This window comes from Colius striatus, chromosome 2 (genome assembly GCF_028858725.1).
Source record: "Colius striatus isolate bColStr4 chromosome 2, bColStr4.1.hap1, whole genome shotgun sequence".
Classification (NCBI taxonomy): Eukaryota; Metazoa; Chordata; class Aves; order Coliiformes; family Coliidae; genus Colius; species Colius striatus.
The window spans coordinates 92488975-92502408 of NC_084760.1; the positions used below are offsets into that span (position 1 = coordinate 92488975).

At 40.7% G+C, this 13434-nt stretch overlaps 1 protein-coding gene across 2 annotated transcripts in view; it reads right to left on the reverse strand.

Annotated features, from left to right (window-relative positions):
- Nucleotides 1-713: 713 nt before the first annotated feature.
- TP53BP2 (tumor protein p53 binding protein 2) overlaps nucleotides 714-13434 on the reverse strand; it is a 53400-nt gene continuing 40679 nt past the window's right edge. For both annotated transcript variants that reach the window (XM_061991490.1, XM_061991491.1), the window contains exons 12-18: nucleotides 12411-12900; nucleotides 11288-12063; nucleotides 9254-9391; nucleotides 8547-8680; nucleotides 7356-7522; nucleotides 4142-4341; nucleotides 714-1484 (exon numbers count right to left, since the gene is read on the reverse strand). In XM_061991490.1, coding sequence (XP_061847474.1) covers nucleotides 1443-1484; nucleotides 4142-4341; nucleotides 7356-7522; nucleotides 8547-8680; nucleotides 9254-9391; nucleotides 11288-12063; nucleotides 12411-12900 — 1947 coding nt within the window. In that variant the 3' untranslated portion in view covers nucleotides 714-1442. The remainder of the gene's footprint in view (nucleotides 1485-4141; nucleotides 4342-7355; nucleotides 7523-8546; nucleotides 8681-9253; nucleotides 9392-11287; nucleotides 12064-12410; nucleotides 12901-13434) is intronic.

A 13434-nucleotide genomic window follows, 5' to 3' on the forward strand; every position in this document is an offset into this window, starting at 1 on the left:
TAAAGACTGTTATTCCTTCAGTCTGGAGCTGGCTAGGCACTAAGGGGGTGTGTCAGTTAATGAGAGGCTAGTTGGTCTTTAACTGATACTTGAAAAAGCTGAAGCTTTGCAAGAAGGGAGTTGACACTATATATAAACCCCATAACCAGCCTATTAAAAGTCATGAGCAGATTGCTGCTTCCAGGAGTTCCCACCACAGCTGGCCCAAGTTTGCTCACCCAGAGAACTACATCCTCCTTCCTACAAAGCATTTGTGTTCATCAGCATGGTTTCAGTTATTAATAAGGACTTACCTAGTAGGAAAACCCAAGTGTGAAGGGTGAGGCGAGGCACTTCATAAATAATTCTTTCCCTTAAGGAAAGATTGGATCCTTTCTATTAAATAGTTTTTATTATCAAACCATTATTCCCAAATAGATATAAAGGATAGTTCTAGGGGAAAGACTTCATTTGAAAAATAGTTGTACTATGAGTTTTTTCAAGTATGTCCCTTAGCTTTTAAAGTTAACAAAGTGTATATGCAACTAAACAGATTTGGCTTAGTTTGAATTGCAGAAAGTCTGGCTTAAGCAAATAAAGGAGGTGGGGCTCAATTTACTACAAGAAGTAGTTGAGGGTTAGTGTGTTTTGTAAAACCACAGCGTGTCTCACTGGGATAGCCTAAGAAAAATTTGACACGCAAATAAGCTGACTTAAAGCTTAAGAGGAGACAAAACTTTAATGGTATCACAGTCAAGTAAAAACAAGTAAGTTGTCAAGGACTACAGAAAGTTTCTACACTTAGTTTTCAAAGTACAAAATACAATAAATACATGAGGCTTTTTGTAAAAAGAAGAATCTAAAACTACAGTGTTATAGCATGTAGTGTTTTTGAATACATGGAATTCCTAAGATGCTACAGCATTTTTTAAAGTTATTGCTTAATGGATTGGTCACATGGTTGTCACTGTTCAGATGTACTTCAGTTGAGCTTTAACAAATGTCCTGCTTCCAGCAATAAGCATTTGGGTGCTGTGCACGTACCTTATTTTAACTTCTCTCATCTGGAAAAAGCCTGGGGAGAAACTTGGACAAAGCCAAGCTGTCTGTTTCATGATGATTCAGTGGCAAATCGAAAAGGTCCCTGTATTTAATGCAGAAAAATGTGAGATTCTTTTCTGCCACGTTTGAAGAAACCAGAGTGGGTACTTGAACATAATGGCTTGCTTAGACCAAAGGCAGCAGAATTTCATTTGCTCATAAGCATTATTTCATCTTGTAGAATGCCCTCATCCATTTGCTAACGCATCAATCCTTCATTTGTTTTCAAAGCACATTCTTCATAGCTTTCAAATTACATTGTCATTGAAATAAGTCTCATGATATTGGAACCAACACAAAATGAGTTTCTTTTTGTAAGTCGTCCATGATTAGTACTTCGAGAATCTGGCTTCTGTACTATTTCATGCCAAGCTTCTTTGTCTAGGTTTAATCCTTGGATATAGCTGAGGGTAAAACACAAACAAGATTTAAAATTTTAGTGCTTTAAAGGTTATTTATTTTTTAAAAGGGGAAAAAAAAAGGAGGAAAGAAAAACCTCTCTTTGGTGCTACAATTCTAATGTTATCTCTACTAGCAAAAGCATGGCTATAAAGAATCAGAGCACTAACAAATACAAATTTAGCTTGCTTAAGATTAAAACCAATACTAACCAGGTCAGTATAAAGGGAAGGTATTGAACAGGCACATAATTCAGTATCTTCAGCTGGGATAAGCATGTGGCTTTAAGTCAAGGGACTTTTTTTTCAGTGAATTACAGGATTCTTCTCCATTTTATGAATGGAAAAAGGAAGGTATTGAAGTCTGTTTTGCGTTCTCTCTCTCTCCATGCCTGTCAGTGTTTACGTATGTATAGCTTTAGGCAAACTGGAAACATCTGGCTGCATAAGGATTGGCTGACTGGAGGAGCTGTGCTTTAGTTAGTGGCCAGTGAAACTGACTGAACTGTTTGGCAGCCTGTGGTCCCTCAGCCACATGCCCTTTACACCCTTACACTGTGCACACAGAGGTTCAGAATCTGGTTCAGCTCCTGGGTAAGGACTGATGGGACCAAGCTGGACACAATACATAGCAGTGCCAGGATGCCTGGAAAGCACTCATGTCCCACTTGCAAAAGTGCTTTGGGAATGGCTACTGGCATGTAAAAATAGCAGGATGCACGTCATGCAGTTGGGAAAGATGAATCCTCCATGCTCTAAACAGCAATACATGTCTGCATTACATCCTGCTTTTTTTTCAGCTAAAGTTCTCCTTAAAGATGTCCCCTTTGACCAGGCTCTGGCTTTCTGCTTTTCCACAGTCAGCTAATGATTAAGAGAAGATCCAACAACTTCACACACAAAGTTAGCTCAGCCTGCAATGATTTCACCACCACTAGAAGGGATGAAGTCAGGCAATTACAGTAGCATAAACTGAAAGATATAATTTGGTATTAAGAAGTCAGTATTTTGACAGTATTATCTTATTTGCATTTGGGTTTAGTGCTGTCGTACAGCTTGGGGAGCCAGTGAGTCAACTAAGAAGGGCAGAGTACTGATGCAGATGATTTCATCCCTGGTTTTATTCATTGCACCTAACTTTAAAAGAATAAAGCAGCTGTGATAAAAATACAACTTAATATAAAAATATATTAAGCTACCAAATATTGTCCTCTGTGCTGAATACCTTAGCCTAGATTTCAGCTGCTATATTAAGAGTCCAGTAATTGCTTTTGAGAATAATCCACAGAGTACTTCAGTAGGAGTCCTAGAACAACTGAACAGACTACAAGTGTGTAACAGTCAATACTGGGCTCGAGTGGTTTTCCCCAAAGGTTCTGTTTGGATTGTGTTGTGCTTAGAACAATGAGTTGTGATTCTCCAGTCTAAGCTGTGTTGCCTTGTGCTTTCTATTACAGAAGCACAGATGTTCCTCATGCTCTTACACACCTGTGCTCAGGCTGAGTGCACAAGCTTTTAAAGAAGTTGCACATGCACAATTCACCCCATGGCAGGAAAGAAAAAGCTGCCATTTCTGACCTTATTGAGAAGAACTGTTTATGTTTGGAGAGGAAAAAAAACCTGAGCAGAAGTAGGGAGAATTTTACAGTACCCTGAGGGTAGGCCTGACCTGAAGGTGATACAGAAATGAAAACTGATTTTGCATACGATAAGAATTGCTCTGCAAAATCTAACCATGCATGAGGAAGGAGGTTCAGCCTTTTTCAAGCATCACACATCAAATCAGCTAAAATTCACAGCAGCTAATCTTTATCCCTGGCAGAACCTCTTATCTCCAGCAGCAGGGCAACTGGATATGTAGAAAAAAAGCTTAACTGAATTTTTATAGGTGTCCATCTGCTGTAGTTTTCTAGCAACACAGCCATGAGGAAAAATACAGGGTCATAATTTAAAGGAACTATTATTCATACAGTTGTTTTTCATAAAAGAGGTAGTATGGAAGGTGATGAGGAGAGGCTGTGCATTTAAGGTCTGTGACATATGGTTAAATATTACTTTAAAAGCATAGGAGAAAACAAAGGTCTGTCTTTGTTTGGCAGAGTGATCTCTTTTTCAGCACTGGGGGTAAGATAACCATAGAACTTTGCAGTGCTTGTCTTAAAACTTCTTATGAAACCACTTCAGATCACTGAGGTGTACACTGCATACACCCAGACAGGGAAGGACTTGTGACTCATTCTTCATACTAGTTTCAGTTCTTAAGGAGCTTTGTGCCTGTGTATCACTTTCTAAGAGGGGAAAACCCAGTTCTGTTCACATGCTCAACAAAAGCTTATGCACACATCATGTTCAAGTAGAAGAGGGTTTCTTTTCTAAGACAGTGAGACAAGGTTGGTATTAGAACCTGCTCTGTGGAGCAGGGTGCTGATACATGTTGGTGTTTTATACACCCTTTAATATAATGTGTTAGGCATCTAAGGAGAGGGTGTTAAGCCCACTCTGCCAAGGCATTCAGCCCCCCAAATGAATAAAGGGAGGACACCAGCTGCTTCCTCTTGACTTCTGAAACGGCATCTAATGTAGACAGATGCACGAGAGAAATACTCTGTATACTCCACATAGTGGGGTGGGGTTTTTTGGCTGTGGAAGTATGAGGGACTCACCCCTAGCAGGTTGCGGGGAACGTAGCCTTCCTTCTCATTCAGCCGTGCCCACCACCACTCAATTTCATCTTCATCTTCCCGGCGCAGGATTGTCATGCAGTCCCCCTCTTTTATTGACAGCTCATCATCATTCTGAGCCTCATAATCCCAGAGTCCATAAATAACTCCTTTGTTCATTATTCCCATTTTCTCCTGGACTCCTGCAACATGAAACACACAGAGCAGCTCAATTTTAAAGCTTGCAAAGAAAGAAAGAAAAGGAAAGGTAAAAAGGACAAGAGTTGGCAAGACTGCTGTACTCTTACTAGAGAGCAGTCCAGGAAGGTAAAAAAATAAACCAAACCCACACAAAAGCAAAAACCAACCTCGATCCTATCACACTTAGCACCTTGTTGTCTTCAGTCAGTCCTGGAGAAGTTAGCCCTGGCACACAGATTCCTTCCTTACACACATACAAAAGGTACAAGGTAAATGCAGAGAGGAGCACTGACTGATAAAAGGTTACTTTTTGTGCTAATGTTCACCCTTCCTCCAGCTAACCAATGAGCAAGAAACACTTGTTTGTCCTTCATGTGTAATCTCTTTCTGTCCAAAGAAGACAGCAATACCTGCTTATGGTGTCCATTTTCATTTTGATACTTGAGGTGTCATTTGCCACCCATGGCACTTTATTTCAGAACTGTCACACGAGCTTCATCTCAGTTCTCATATCAGAAATATTTGTCTGCTATCTGCCAACTGCTTTTTATTAACTCAGGCACTTTTATCTTAACAGTTCTTAACTTCTGCCGCTATTTTCTTTTTAAACAGACTTCAGAACATACAGATCTGTTAAATTGCTTCTGGACCAAGGTGTTTAGGAGTACATATATACACCTTGCTTATGTTAATTAGAACTTGCTCATTTGACAGCTGCAGCCATGGATGAGATGCTGATCTTCCTGTACACATTCCTCAGCTTCTAAGCAGCAAACCAAAAACCAGTATCTTAAACTACTGTTCCACAAACCTTCTCTTAGGCAATTATTCCATATTAAAATACTGAACCCTACTGGGGTTTGTTTGGTTTTGGTATTGCCAGAAGAAAAGAGTATGTAGCACATAGTATCACAACACAGGTCATTTCCCTTTCATCTCTTATCTATTACAACCTATTGTACAGGATTCAGACCTATGTCTGCTCAAGGAAGCATCTGCTCAGACCAAGTTTTTGTTTCTGCATACCAGCTCAGCATTAAATTACTTCCACTGCATGCTTGGTTTTGCTTTGAGAAACTCTTCCCTTGCTTTGCATTTGGTATAATTGAAGGTTTGGCAAAAGCTGCCTCTGCACCCATGTACATGGTAAGACTGAGCACTGAATGTCAAAGACAATGAGAAGACTCACACAGTGGATCTTGTCTTCTATATAACAGACACACCAAGGAGGCAGAGCAAATATGCTCTTGGAGACAGCACAGGCCTTAAATCTTAGAAAGTGAAGAATTCCATATTTAAGCAGCATCAGACTTGTCATTTAATCAGTGGTAAAGGTCTAGTGGTTTCATTTAAACCTACCTGTACTCGTTGGTGATACTCAATACTGTGCATCATTTACAAAGAGAGGTCAGGTGAATGAATTAATTATGCCAAAGACACAGAGGAGTTTAGAGGGACAGTATCTGGTCTAGAAACAGACAGATACACATCCCCAGACTTCTCTTACAGCAAGAAACAGATTTAGCCAGTGAATTAATTTCTTGATATAACTATAGGCAGCCAGAAACAGTCTTATCAATAGGATTAATTTCTAATGGAACAGGATGGAAATTTGATAGCTGAACAGTCAATATATGAAGAGATATCTTAGTTTCAGTGGTTTCAATTTGGAAAAGCTGGCAATAAGCCAAACCCTTACAGTTCTTTCAGGGCCTATTGAAAAGTATCTTGTAACACACTAAAAAAAATCCCAAACCCAACAAAAGTGAGTATCAAGTGAGGTCACCAGATGGCAAGTCCAAAAAAACCCAACAAAAAAAGAACGTGTTTCTTCATATTGTATGTAATAAAGCCTTGGATCTCCTTATCACAGGATCTTGTGGGCTGTATACTTGAATTTCAGAATTAGACAAATTCCTGAAAGAAATCTCTGAAGACATATTCCACACAAAGACACCATGTCTTTTAACTCATACCAGAATTAAAACCAGTAAGAAATATGGGTCAAGCGTTATTTTTAATCCAGTCCTTGGCCATTTGTTGTTGATGACCATCCCTGGAGTCTCAATACAAAAGTAAATGGAATTTTGCTTAGCCCACAGATGCTAGTTAAATAGGCTTCCTCCCTTCACAGGGAAAACTATATATTTGGCACTAAGAGATAGAGTTTTCAAGCTTAGTGAGAACAGCTAGACAGACTTTTGAGATATGCTGGCTGAGCAGCTTATAGAAACTGAGATCTCATGTGTTCCACAAAACCAGAAAGGCTGTATTACAGGTTTTTTTTACACTGCATTACATTGCTATTACTCTAACCTCTTGCAGATAGGTGACACTGCAGCTGGGAGGTGCCTAAGGGACAAGGACTACATACAAAACACACAGAAAAGTAATTTAAAACCTCATTGACTAATACTCATCACTCCCTAGTGGAAATTCATTCTCGCCACTAAAAGGCAGTCTTACTATTTGAATAAAATATAAATTAAATATGGGTTTTCTTTTTAGATGCAAGAGAAGGAAAAGAACAGAAAGGTATAGTCAAATTCCGTGCTTGCTAACCTCCATTAAGGCAGAAACTTGGCAATACCTTTCTTCATTCTAAAGTGCACATTAGGAAACACTCCTCATTTAAAAGACACGAGGTAACAGATATGGGTTGTCTGGTGAGATACTCGTACTGCTTTTGCTTTTAAGGAAAGAAAGTATCTATGTGGTAAGACTCACCTAATTGTCACCTCACACTAATGTATCCATCAATGCATGCTTTTAACTGACGTTTTTAATGGAGGAGAACATTTTGTTAATCAGATCTTCTGTAGAAGTTCAATATTTTAAGGTTAGTCTTGATAGACCTCCTTTTGTGACAGTAAGAGGGCTAAAACCTCTCTTTTCAAAAGCAACTCGAGGCATGGGCACACAACCTGAGCGTGCAACTTGGCACTCCTTCAAAAACATACCAGTGAGTGCCAGGTGAGTCCCCAGCACGCTCCACAACTCAGCTGCCATCACCTACCATACAAGAACTGGGAACACTGTGTGTAGCCTTCCTCCATCTCCTCACACTTGTCTGCAGCTGTCTGCATGTCACTGTAGGTCATTGCAAATACAGCTGCGCCCGACTCCACCAGGAACTTGCACACCTGCACGTTATTGCAAGATGCTGCACAGTGCAGTGGGGTCCTGCAAGCCAAGAAGAAAGAGATGGCATTACTTTTATTGCTCTTAACAGTGCTTACAGTTTCCTAGGGGCAAACCACTTTGTGTGTGACCTCCAGCAATCAGTACCGCCCCACTGGAGGCTTCCCACCAGAGGCACCTAACCCAGAATGTCAAGACCAATTGCATTGCACAGATAATAAGAGTTACTGAGAGCTGCTACAGCCCTAAACCTGGTTTCTATAAGGATTTTTAGTTATGCTACCTTTTTATGATCCATTAACATTTTAAGAACATTCATTAAGGCAATAAGAATTTTAAAATAAATCAATATTAAAAGACCACTCAGAGATCCTCCCGACATCAAGCCTCTTACCATTCAGATAATTGCATCAAGACCTGACTTGGCAACAAGTGCAGGTGACTAGGATAACTACTGAGGCTTCGTTATTCAGTCTCAGGCCTTCAATATTTCTGTTGCAGGCAGAAATAATAGTAGAATCCTTGCCCCCCTCCCTTAGCCTTTTGTAAACAGCCTCCCTAGCTTCCTTGACAAGGACTTGTAACTCATCATCAGTTACAGGCCTGGTTTGTAGGTTGCGGTTTTCTTCTTAGTTTTAAGTTGTCAGAGTGTCAGACCAAAAACTGAGGAGAGTTTGCAAGGCTAGATACTGCCCAGAGCACTTGCAAGCTACAGGCTCTCTCACAGAGAGGACACTGGGAAAGCATAATGAAAACACTCATTATGCATAAGCTGTCTTCAGTAGCTCAAAGAAGGAGAGCAATTTCCTGACAACCATATCTAACCCCAGCAGGCCTCAGACAAGATTTTTGCATACGGGGAGCATTTATATCATCTCTCTATTTTCTCCTCTTTGCATTCTCATATGATGCCACATAGAGAACTGCTGTTGCTCTACTGTGGAAAAGTCATTGCCAGCTCTATAAGAGCAAACTGAGGGACCTTCTAGGGGACCTCTAGCAGCACCCCAAGCCACAGCTCTCTGGTGGACAGCATTTGTAAGATATCACTTAAAGAAAGCCTTACCATCCATCACTATCTGCAGCATTCACATTCACGCCAAACTGCACCAGGAACTTTACGATTTCCGTGTGCCCAGCACACACAGCGTTGTGCAGTGCAGTAATCCCTTCATCGTTGGGCATGCTAGGATCTTCAACCTATTCAGCCAGAAAAGGAGCCATTCACAATCAGGTTAAAGACTCTCCAATAAACACTTTGTTGCTTATAAAAATAGTTGCTATTCAATTATTTCGAAATACCATTTTGAGCCATATTTCTATGAAGGACACGAGCAACGGCAGTAACCAATCTTGCAAGAAGACTCACATAAAAGCTTGCAGTCTCCTTTTAACAGTAAAGCCTAAAGTGGTTTACAGTAAGAAGTATCTCGATAACTTTGTCAAAGCATTTGTAACAAATTTCTGCAGGCAAAACTCCCATGATTTTGCTTACCAAATTACCTGACAACATGCCAGGCAGGATGAAAGACTAGGGAAGAAGTGAGGAAAAAGTTGTCCTGCACGTTTATAGTCCTGATGCCAAATACTTGTTGTGGACTTAACACTTTTAAAACCAGCCTCCAAGCAGCCATGTCCTGGTTAGGACTCAGCTCCTCAAGGGCAGACCAAGGTTGTGCACAATTTTTCTAGCTTCCCCAGTCCAGAAAAGCTGTGACTTTCCCAGTTTGAACCAGAATTGCTATTCCTTCTCTTACAAGTTAAGATTTGTACCTCATAAATTATTCTCTGCACGAGGTCGAACTCCCCCTCCAACGATGAATCCAGAAGCAAGGCGAGAGGATTGAATTTCACTCTCATTCCGTGCCCAATTCTCTCTGAGCCAGTTTTACGCAAGTTCGTCCTCTTCCCCTGTCAAAAAGTAACATATTTAAAGGGTTTTCATTTTTGAGGTTTTTTTCCTGGGAAGAACAAGAATTCAGAACTGATTATTTGGAAATGACAGCAGAAATGACTGATTAGAGCAGGGTTTTATATGAAGTTTAGATTTTTCTTCTACCAGTTCCCCAACATATGACAAATATATTAGGTTAGGCACGTTACGAAAAAGATCTCTGCCTTTATTACTAGACAAGGTCGCTATGCAACTATTCAAATACAGAAGTCATATAGATCACACAAATCAACAAAATAATAAAACTTCCAAATCCATGAAGATCAAAAAAGGAGGAAAAAAAGGTCTTTTTTTTTACTTCAGACCATTTTTGCATCAGCTCTCAAAGCTGTGACACAAACCACGTCGTATGCCCCATGAAGCCCGCTACTCTTTAAGCACCAGTGTTAAGTTCCTAAGGTTTTTCTGTGTTCAGCAGAGGTTAACAGGAACAGAAACAGTTATAGAAAATGGTTTTGGAAAGAATATAGGACCAAGCACAGAAAACATTTCAGATGCTCCCAGCAATAGTGGAAACTGAGTATTTCTATAGCTGGGTTTATACTTTTTCCTACAGAGAATATGCATATATTAGCTCAGTGCTCTCCCCAGCTGGCTGTGCAGCAGCAATAAGCACTATTCATAAGGGTATGTAAATTTCTGACAGATGTCCAGGCAAAGATGAATAGAAATGACTCATGTTTTGCAAGAGCAAACATGTGAAGATAAGATATATAAGAAGAGATTCCCAGAAAATACTCTTTTGCCTGTTGATTTATACATAGTATCAGAAGTGCAGGCTTTTTAAAGAAAAGGCCTGTCAGCACAACTCAAGTATTTAAATATAAAATCAAGAAGCTGGGCTGGTTTCTTCTCATCATTGTAGAATTATTACAAAACCAACCAGAAACAAGTTCTTACAATTTAGGAAATCCTACCACTCAAGTTTCCTTGTAAAAGGGAGCAAGGACAAAGTCTTCAAACCACGAAAACATGTAGTGACTATACCATGCAGAAACTACAAGGTTTCAAGCACGTTTAGAGTTTTAATTCCTCTGCACTGAAGTGGAAGAGGAAAACACACTTTCATATATGAATGTTATTAAAATTCTATTCATGGTAGGTTTTAAGAGAAATGCTGGCTGCTTTCAGTTCCTCAGAGAGTTTCTGCTCTACAATAGTGAGACAACACCATACCACACGCAGATACAAACTTCCAAAACCAACAAGACAGTAAAATGTCACCTGCCCTTAGCCCAAAAGGGACTCCATTTTGATGCAACTTGAGAACTGATTGATGTTCAATCAAGTCCCAAAGAAAGATTCAGAAAACATTTTAGTAGAAGTGCAAGCTGTTAATGCCTACAAATGAGTTTTCAAAGCAGAAACTAGAAGAAATCTGTTTCACTCTATTTTTCAAGCATGGCACTTTCAGATAAACAAACGCAATCCAGGATTAAGATCATTCGTTGGCAAAAGTCAGAGATGCTTGTGAAATCTGTGTGTGCCTCAAAACCAAAAGGAGACTAATTTCTCTTAAGAAGAAAGTATAGTTTGGATGTAGTAGGCAGACTTTGAAAATGAATGTTCTTTACAGCTCAGAGAGTTTTACTACTTGCGTATCAAATTCCATTTGAAACTTTTCATCACATCATGAATTCTAGAGACTGAGACTTTCCATGACTGTCAGTCACTCCAGAGATGAGCATCACACACATAGAACAGATACCCACAGAGAAAGAGACTTCTAGCTTATTTGTGTTACTGCTCTCCCACATCTGCTTAAGCTCCACGATACAATGCACAGGATTTACATCAGAGCTCGAGATGACTTACTGATAAGGTACCCAAGTTGTAGGCTAACTAATACTTACAGGAGGCAAGGAAGACTGTCCAGTAACTTCAGGGGGTCTCATATTAAATGACTCCTCTCCTAGACTCTCTGGTTCCCCTGATGGGTAGGGAGGAGGCGGGTACGGAGGATATTCTTCCATGTACACCTCCAGTGGCAATGAAGCTTCTAGGCTCGGTTCCTCCATTTTTGGCTGCGTGAGTTCATCACTGTCTGACGTGCCCTCAGGTACAGTGTCCAAAGCTACAGAGGGAAGAACAGCTTCACTCTGATCTGCTGGTGTGTTTTCTGCTTCTTCAGCAATGGCCGGTTCCGGCATAGAAGGAGCCGTTTCTTTTTCTGATTCTGTACTTAGGTAAGGGTTTGGGATTTCTGCTGGGCTTTCAGGACTAGGAGCAGACGCCGTCTGTTTGGAGGGATGCGATGGAGCCGAGATAGTCTCCATGGCAGCCAGAGTGGTCCTCTGATACAACAGCTTCTGAATATTGGGGCCATTTGGTCCTTCTGGCTCAGTAATGGAGCTACGTTTCTTCAGTGGTCTGGGTGCATTGGACAGCTTTTTGCGTAGGGCTTCCAGATCGGCATCACTCTGGTTGCGGTATGGATTGGATAAGAAAGGCAGCAGTTTGGTGGGGCTGAGGGGACGGGGTATTCTCTCTGTTTCGGGATTCTCGTGAGCAGAGGCTGTTGCTTCCATCTCAGGCTCTGGACTGCCTGGCTTGCCTTGGAGGTTCGAGTAGATGTTCTCTGTCTGCAGCACCTGATTCTGTACACCTGCCATCACAGGCTTGCCATACACTGTGGAGCAGTTCAGAGAGATGTGGGGGTGGAAAATAAAACAACTGTGAATATTTGATTAAACCTAAAAAGAATACACAACCCAATTTACCTACCTAGGGCAAAGCAGCAGAATAGTATGAGTAAATGAATAGAATTAATTGGGTAACCAGGTTTATCATTAGTTATCTTGCCAACACAAGACAGGCATTCTGCACTTTTTGTTAACACTGATATACAGCACGGAAGATCCACCTAAGATTTTTACAGTTGCACTGAAGTGCTTAATTTCCCCAAGGAACCAGGTGGAAAGTACATCTATCTGTGGTTTATGAAGACAGGAGAGATGTAGAAAGCCACAAGCTTACCGCTGGGGAAGTGCGGTCCTCTGGTCTGTGCCCTTGTCAAAGCACTCTGCACTGCTTGCTGGAAGTTCTTCCCAGGAGTCTGCTGCTGTGTGTACATGCTATAAATTGAACTTGCAGCCACAGTTTGAGGCTTTCGGAATGGTGGGAGTGAGGTCTCTTTGGACGGCTGAGGCGTAAAAGGTCTCACGGCTGCTGCTGGGGGGCTCTCCTGTTTGGAGGAGGGAAGAATTTGGTCCTGGCTAGAGGCAGGACCTGCAGGAGGTACAGGCATTCTTTGCTGTATCTGTTGAGAAGGATGGGATGGCTGCTGTACCACTGGTTTTTGTTTGTTCCCCATAGTGACAATAGCCAAAGGCAGCTTCTGCAGGTTTCCATCCAGCTTAGTTTCAGAAGGTTGAAGATGACTGGCTTGACCAAAGTAAGGCAAGTTTATCTGCTTTGGTTTAGTAGGGACAGGTGGTGGTACCTTTGTTACAGTCTTATTAGCTGCCTGAAAGACAAAAAAAATCCTTCATTAAGATTAAACAGCAACATATGTTTCGTGAGTGGTGCTAGATCAAAGATCCTCAAAGAACAGCACGGTATCCAGCATTTCTATTGTTGCAATACTGTTTAAAACATCATTTTATCATCATAGTTTTTTATACTTTGAAGCCATTATCTTTAATTCTCTCTATACCAGCTAGGTTTAAAACATCAACCAATGGCAGGGCACAGTCATTTTTCAAGAAGTAGCAGAGGCACTTAGTAGTATCAGCGGGCAAAAAGCTTGTTTTCCAACAGAACACTTGTCATCCCCAGTTCTTCTATGTTACTTGACCCCATCTGATGAAATTGTGCCCTTGTGCCAAGATTTAGGTAGGAAGTCTTGCAATAAACTAACATCTGAAGGACATAGCTGCATCAAACAGTAGGACAAGGATATAAATTATTTTTTAAGACCCACACAAATACCTGTAGTGCATATAATACTTGGGAGGCAAAAAATATGGATACACACTAGTACAAGTAACACAGCCATTTG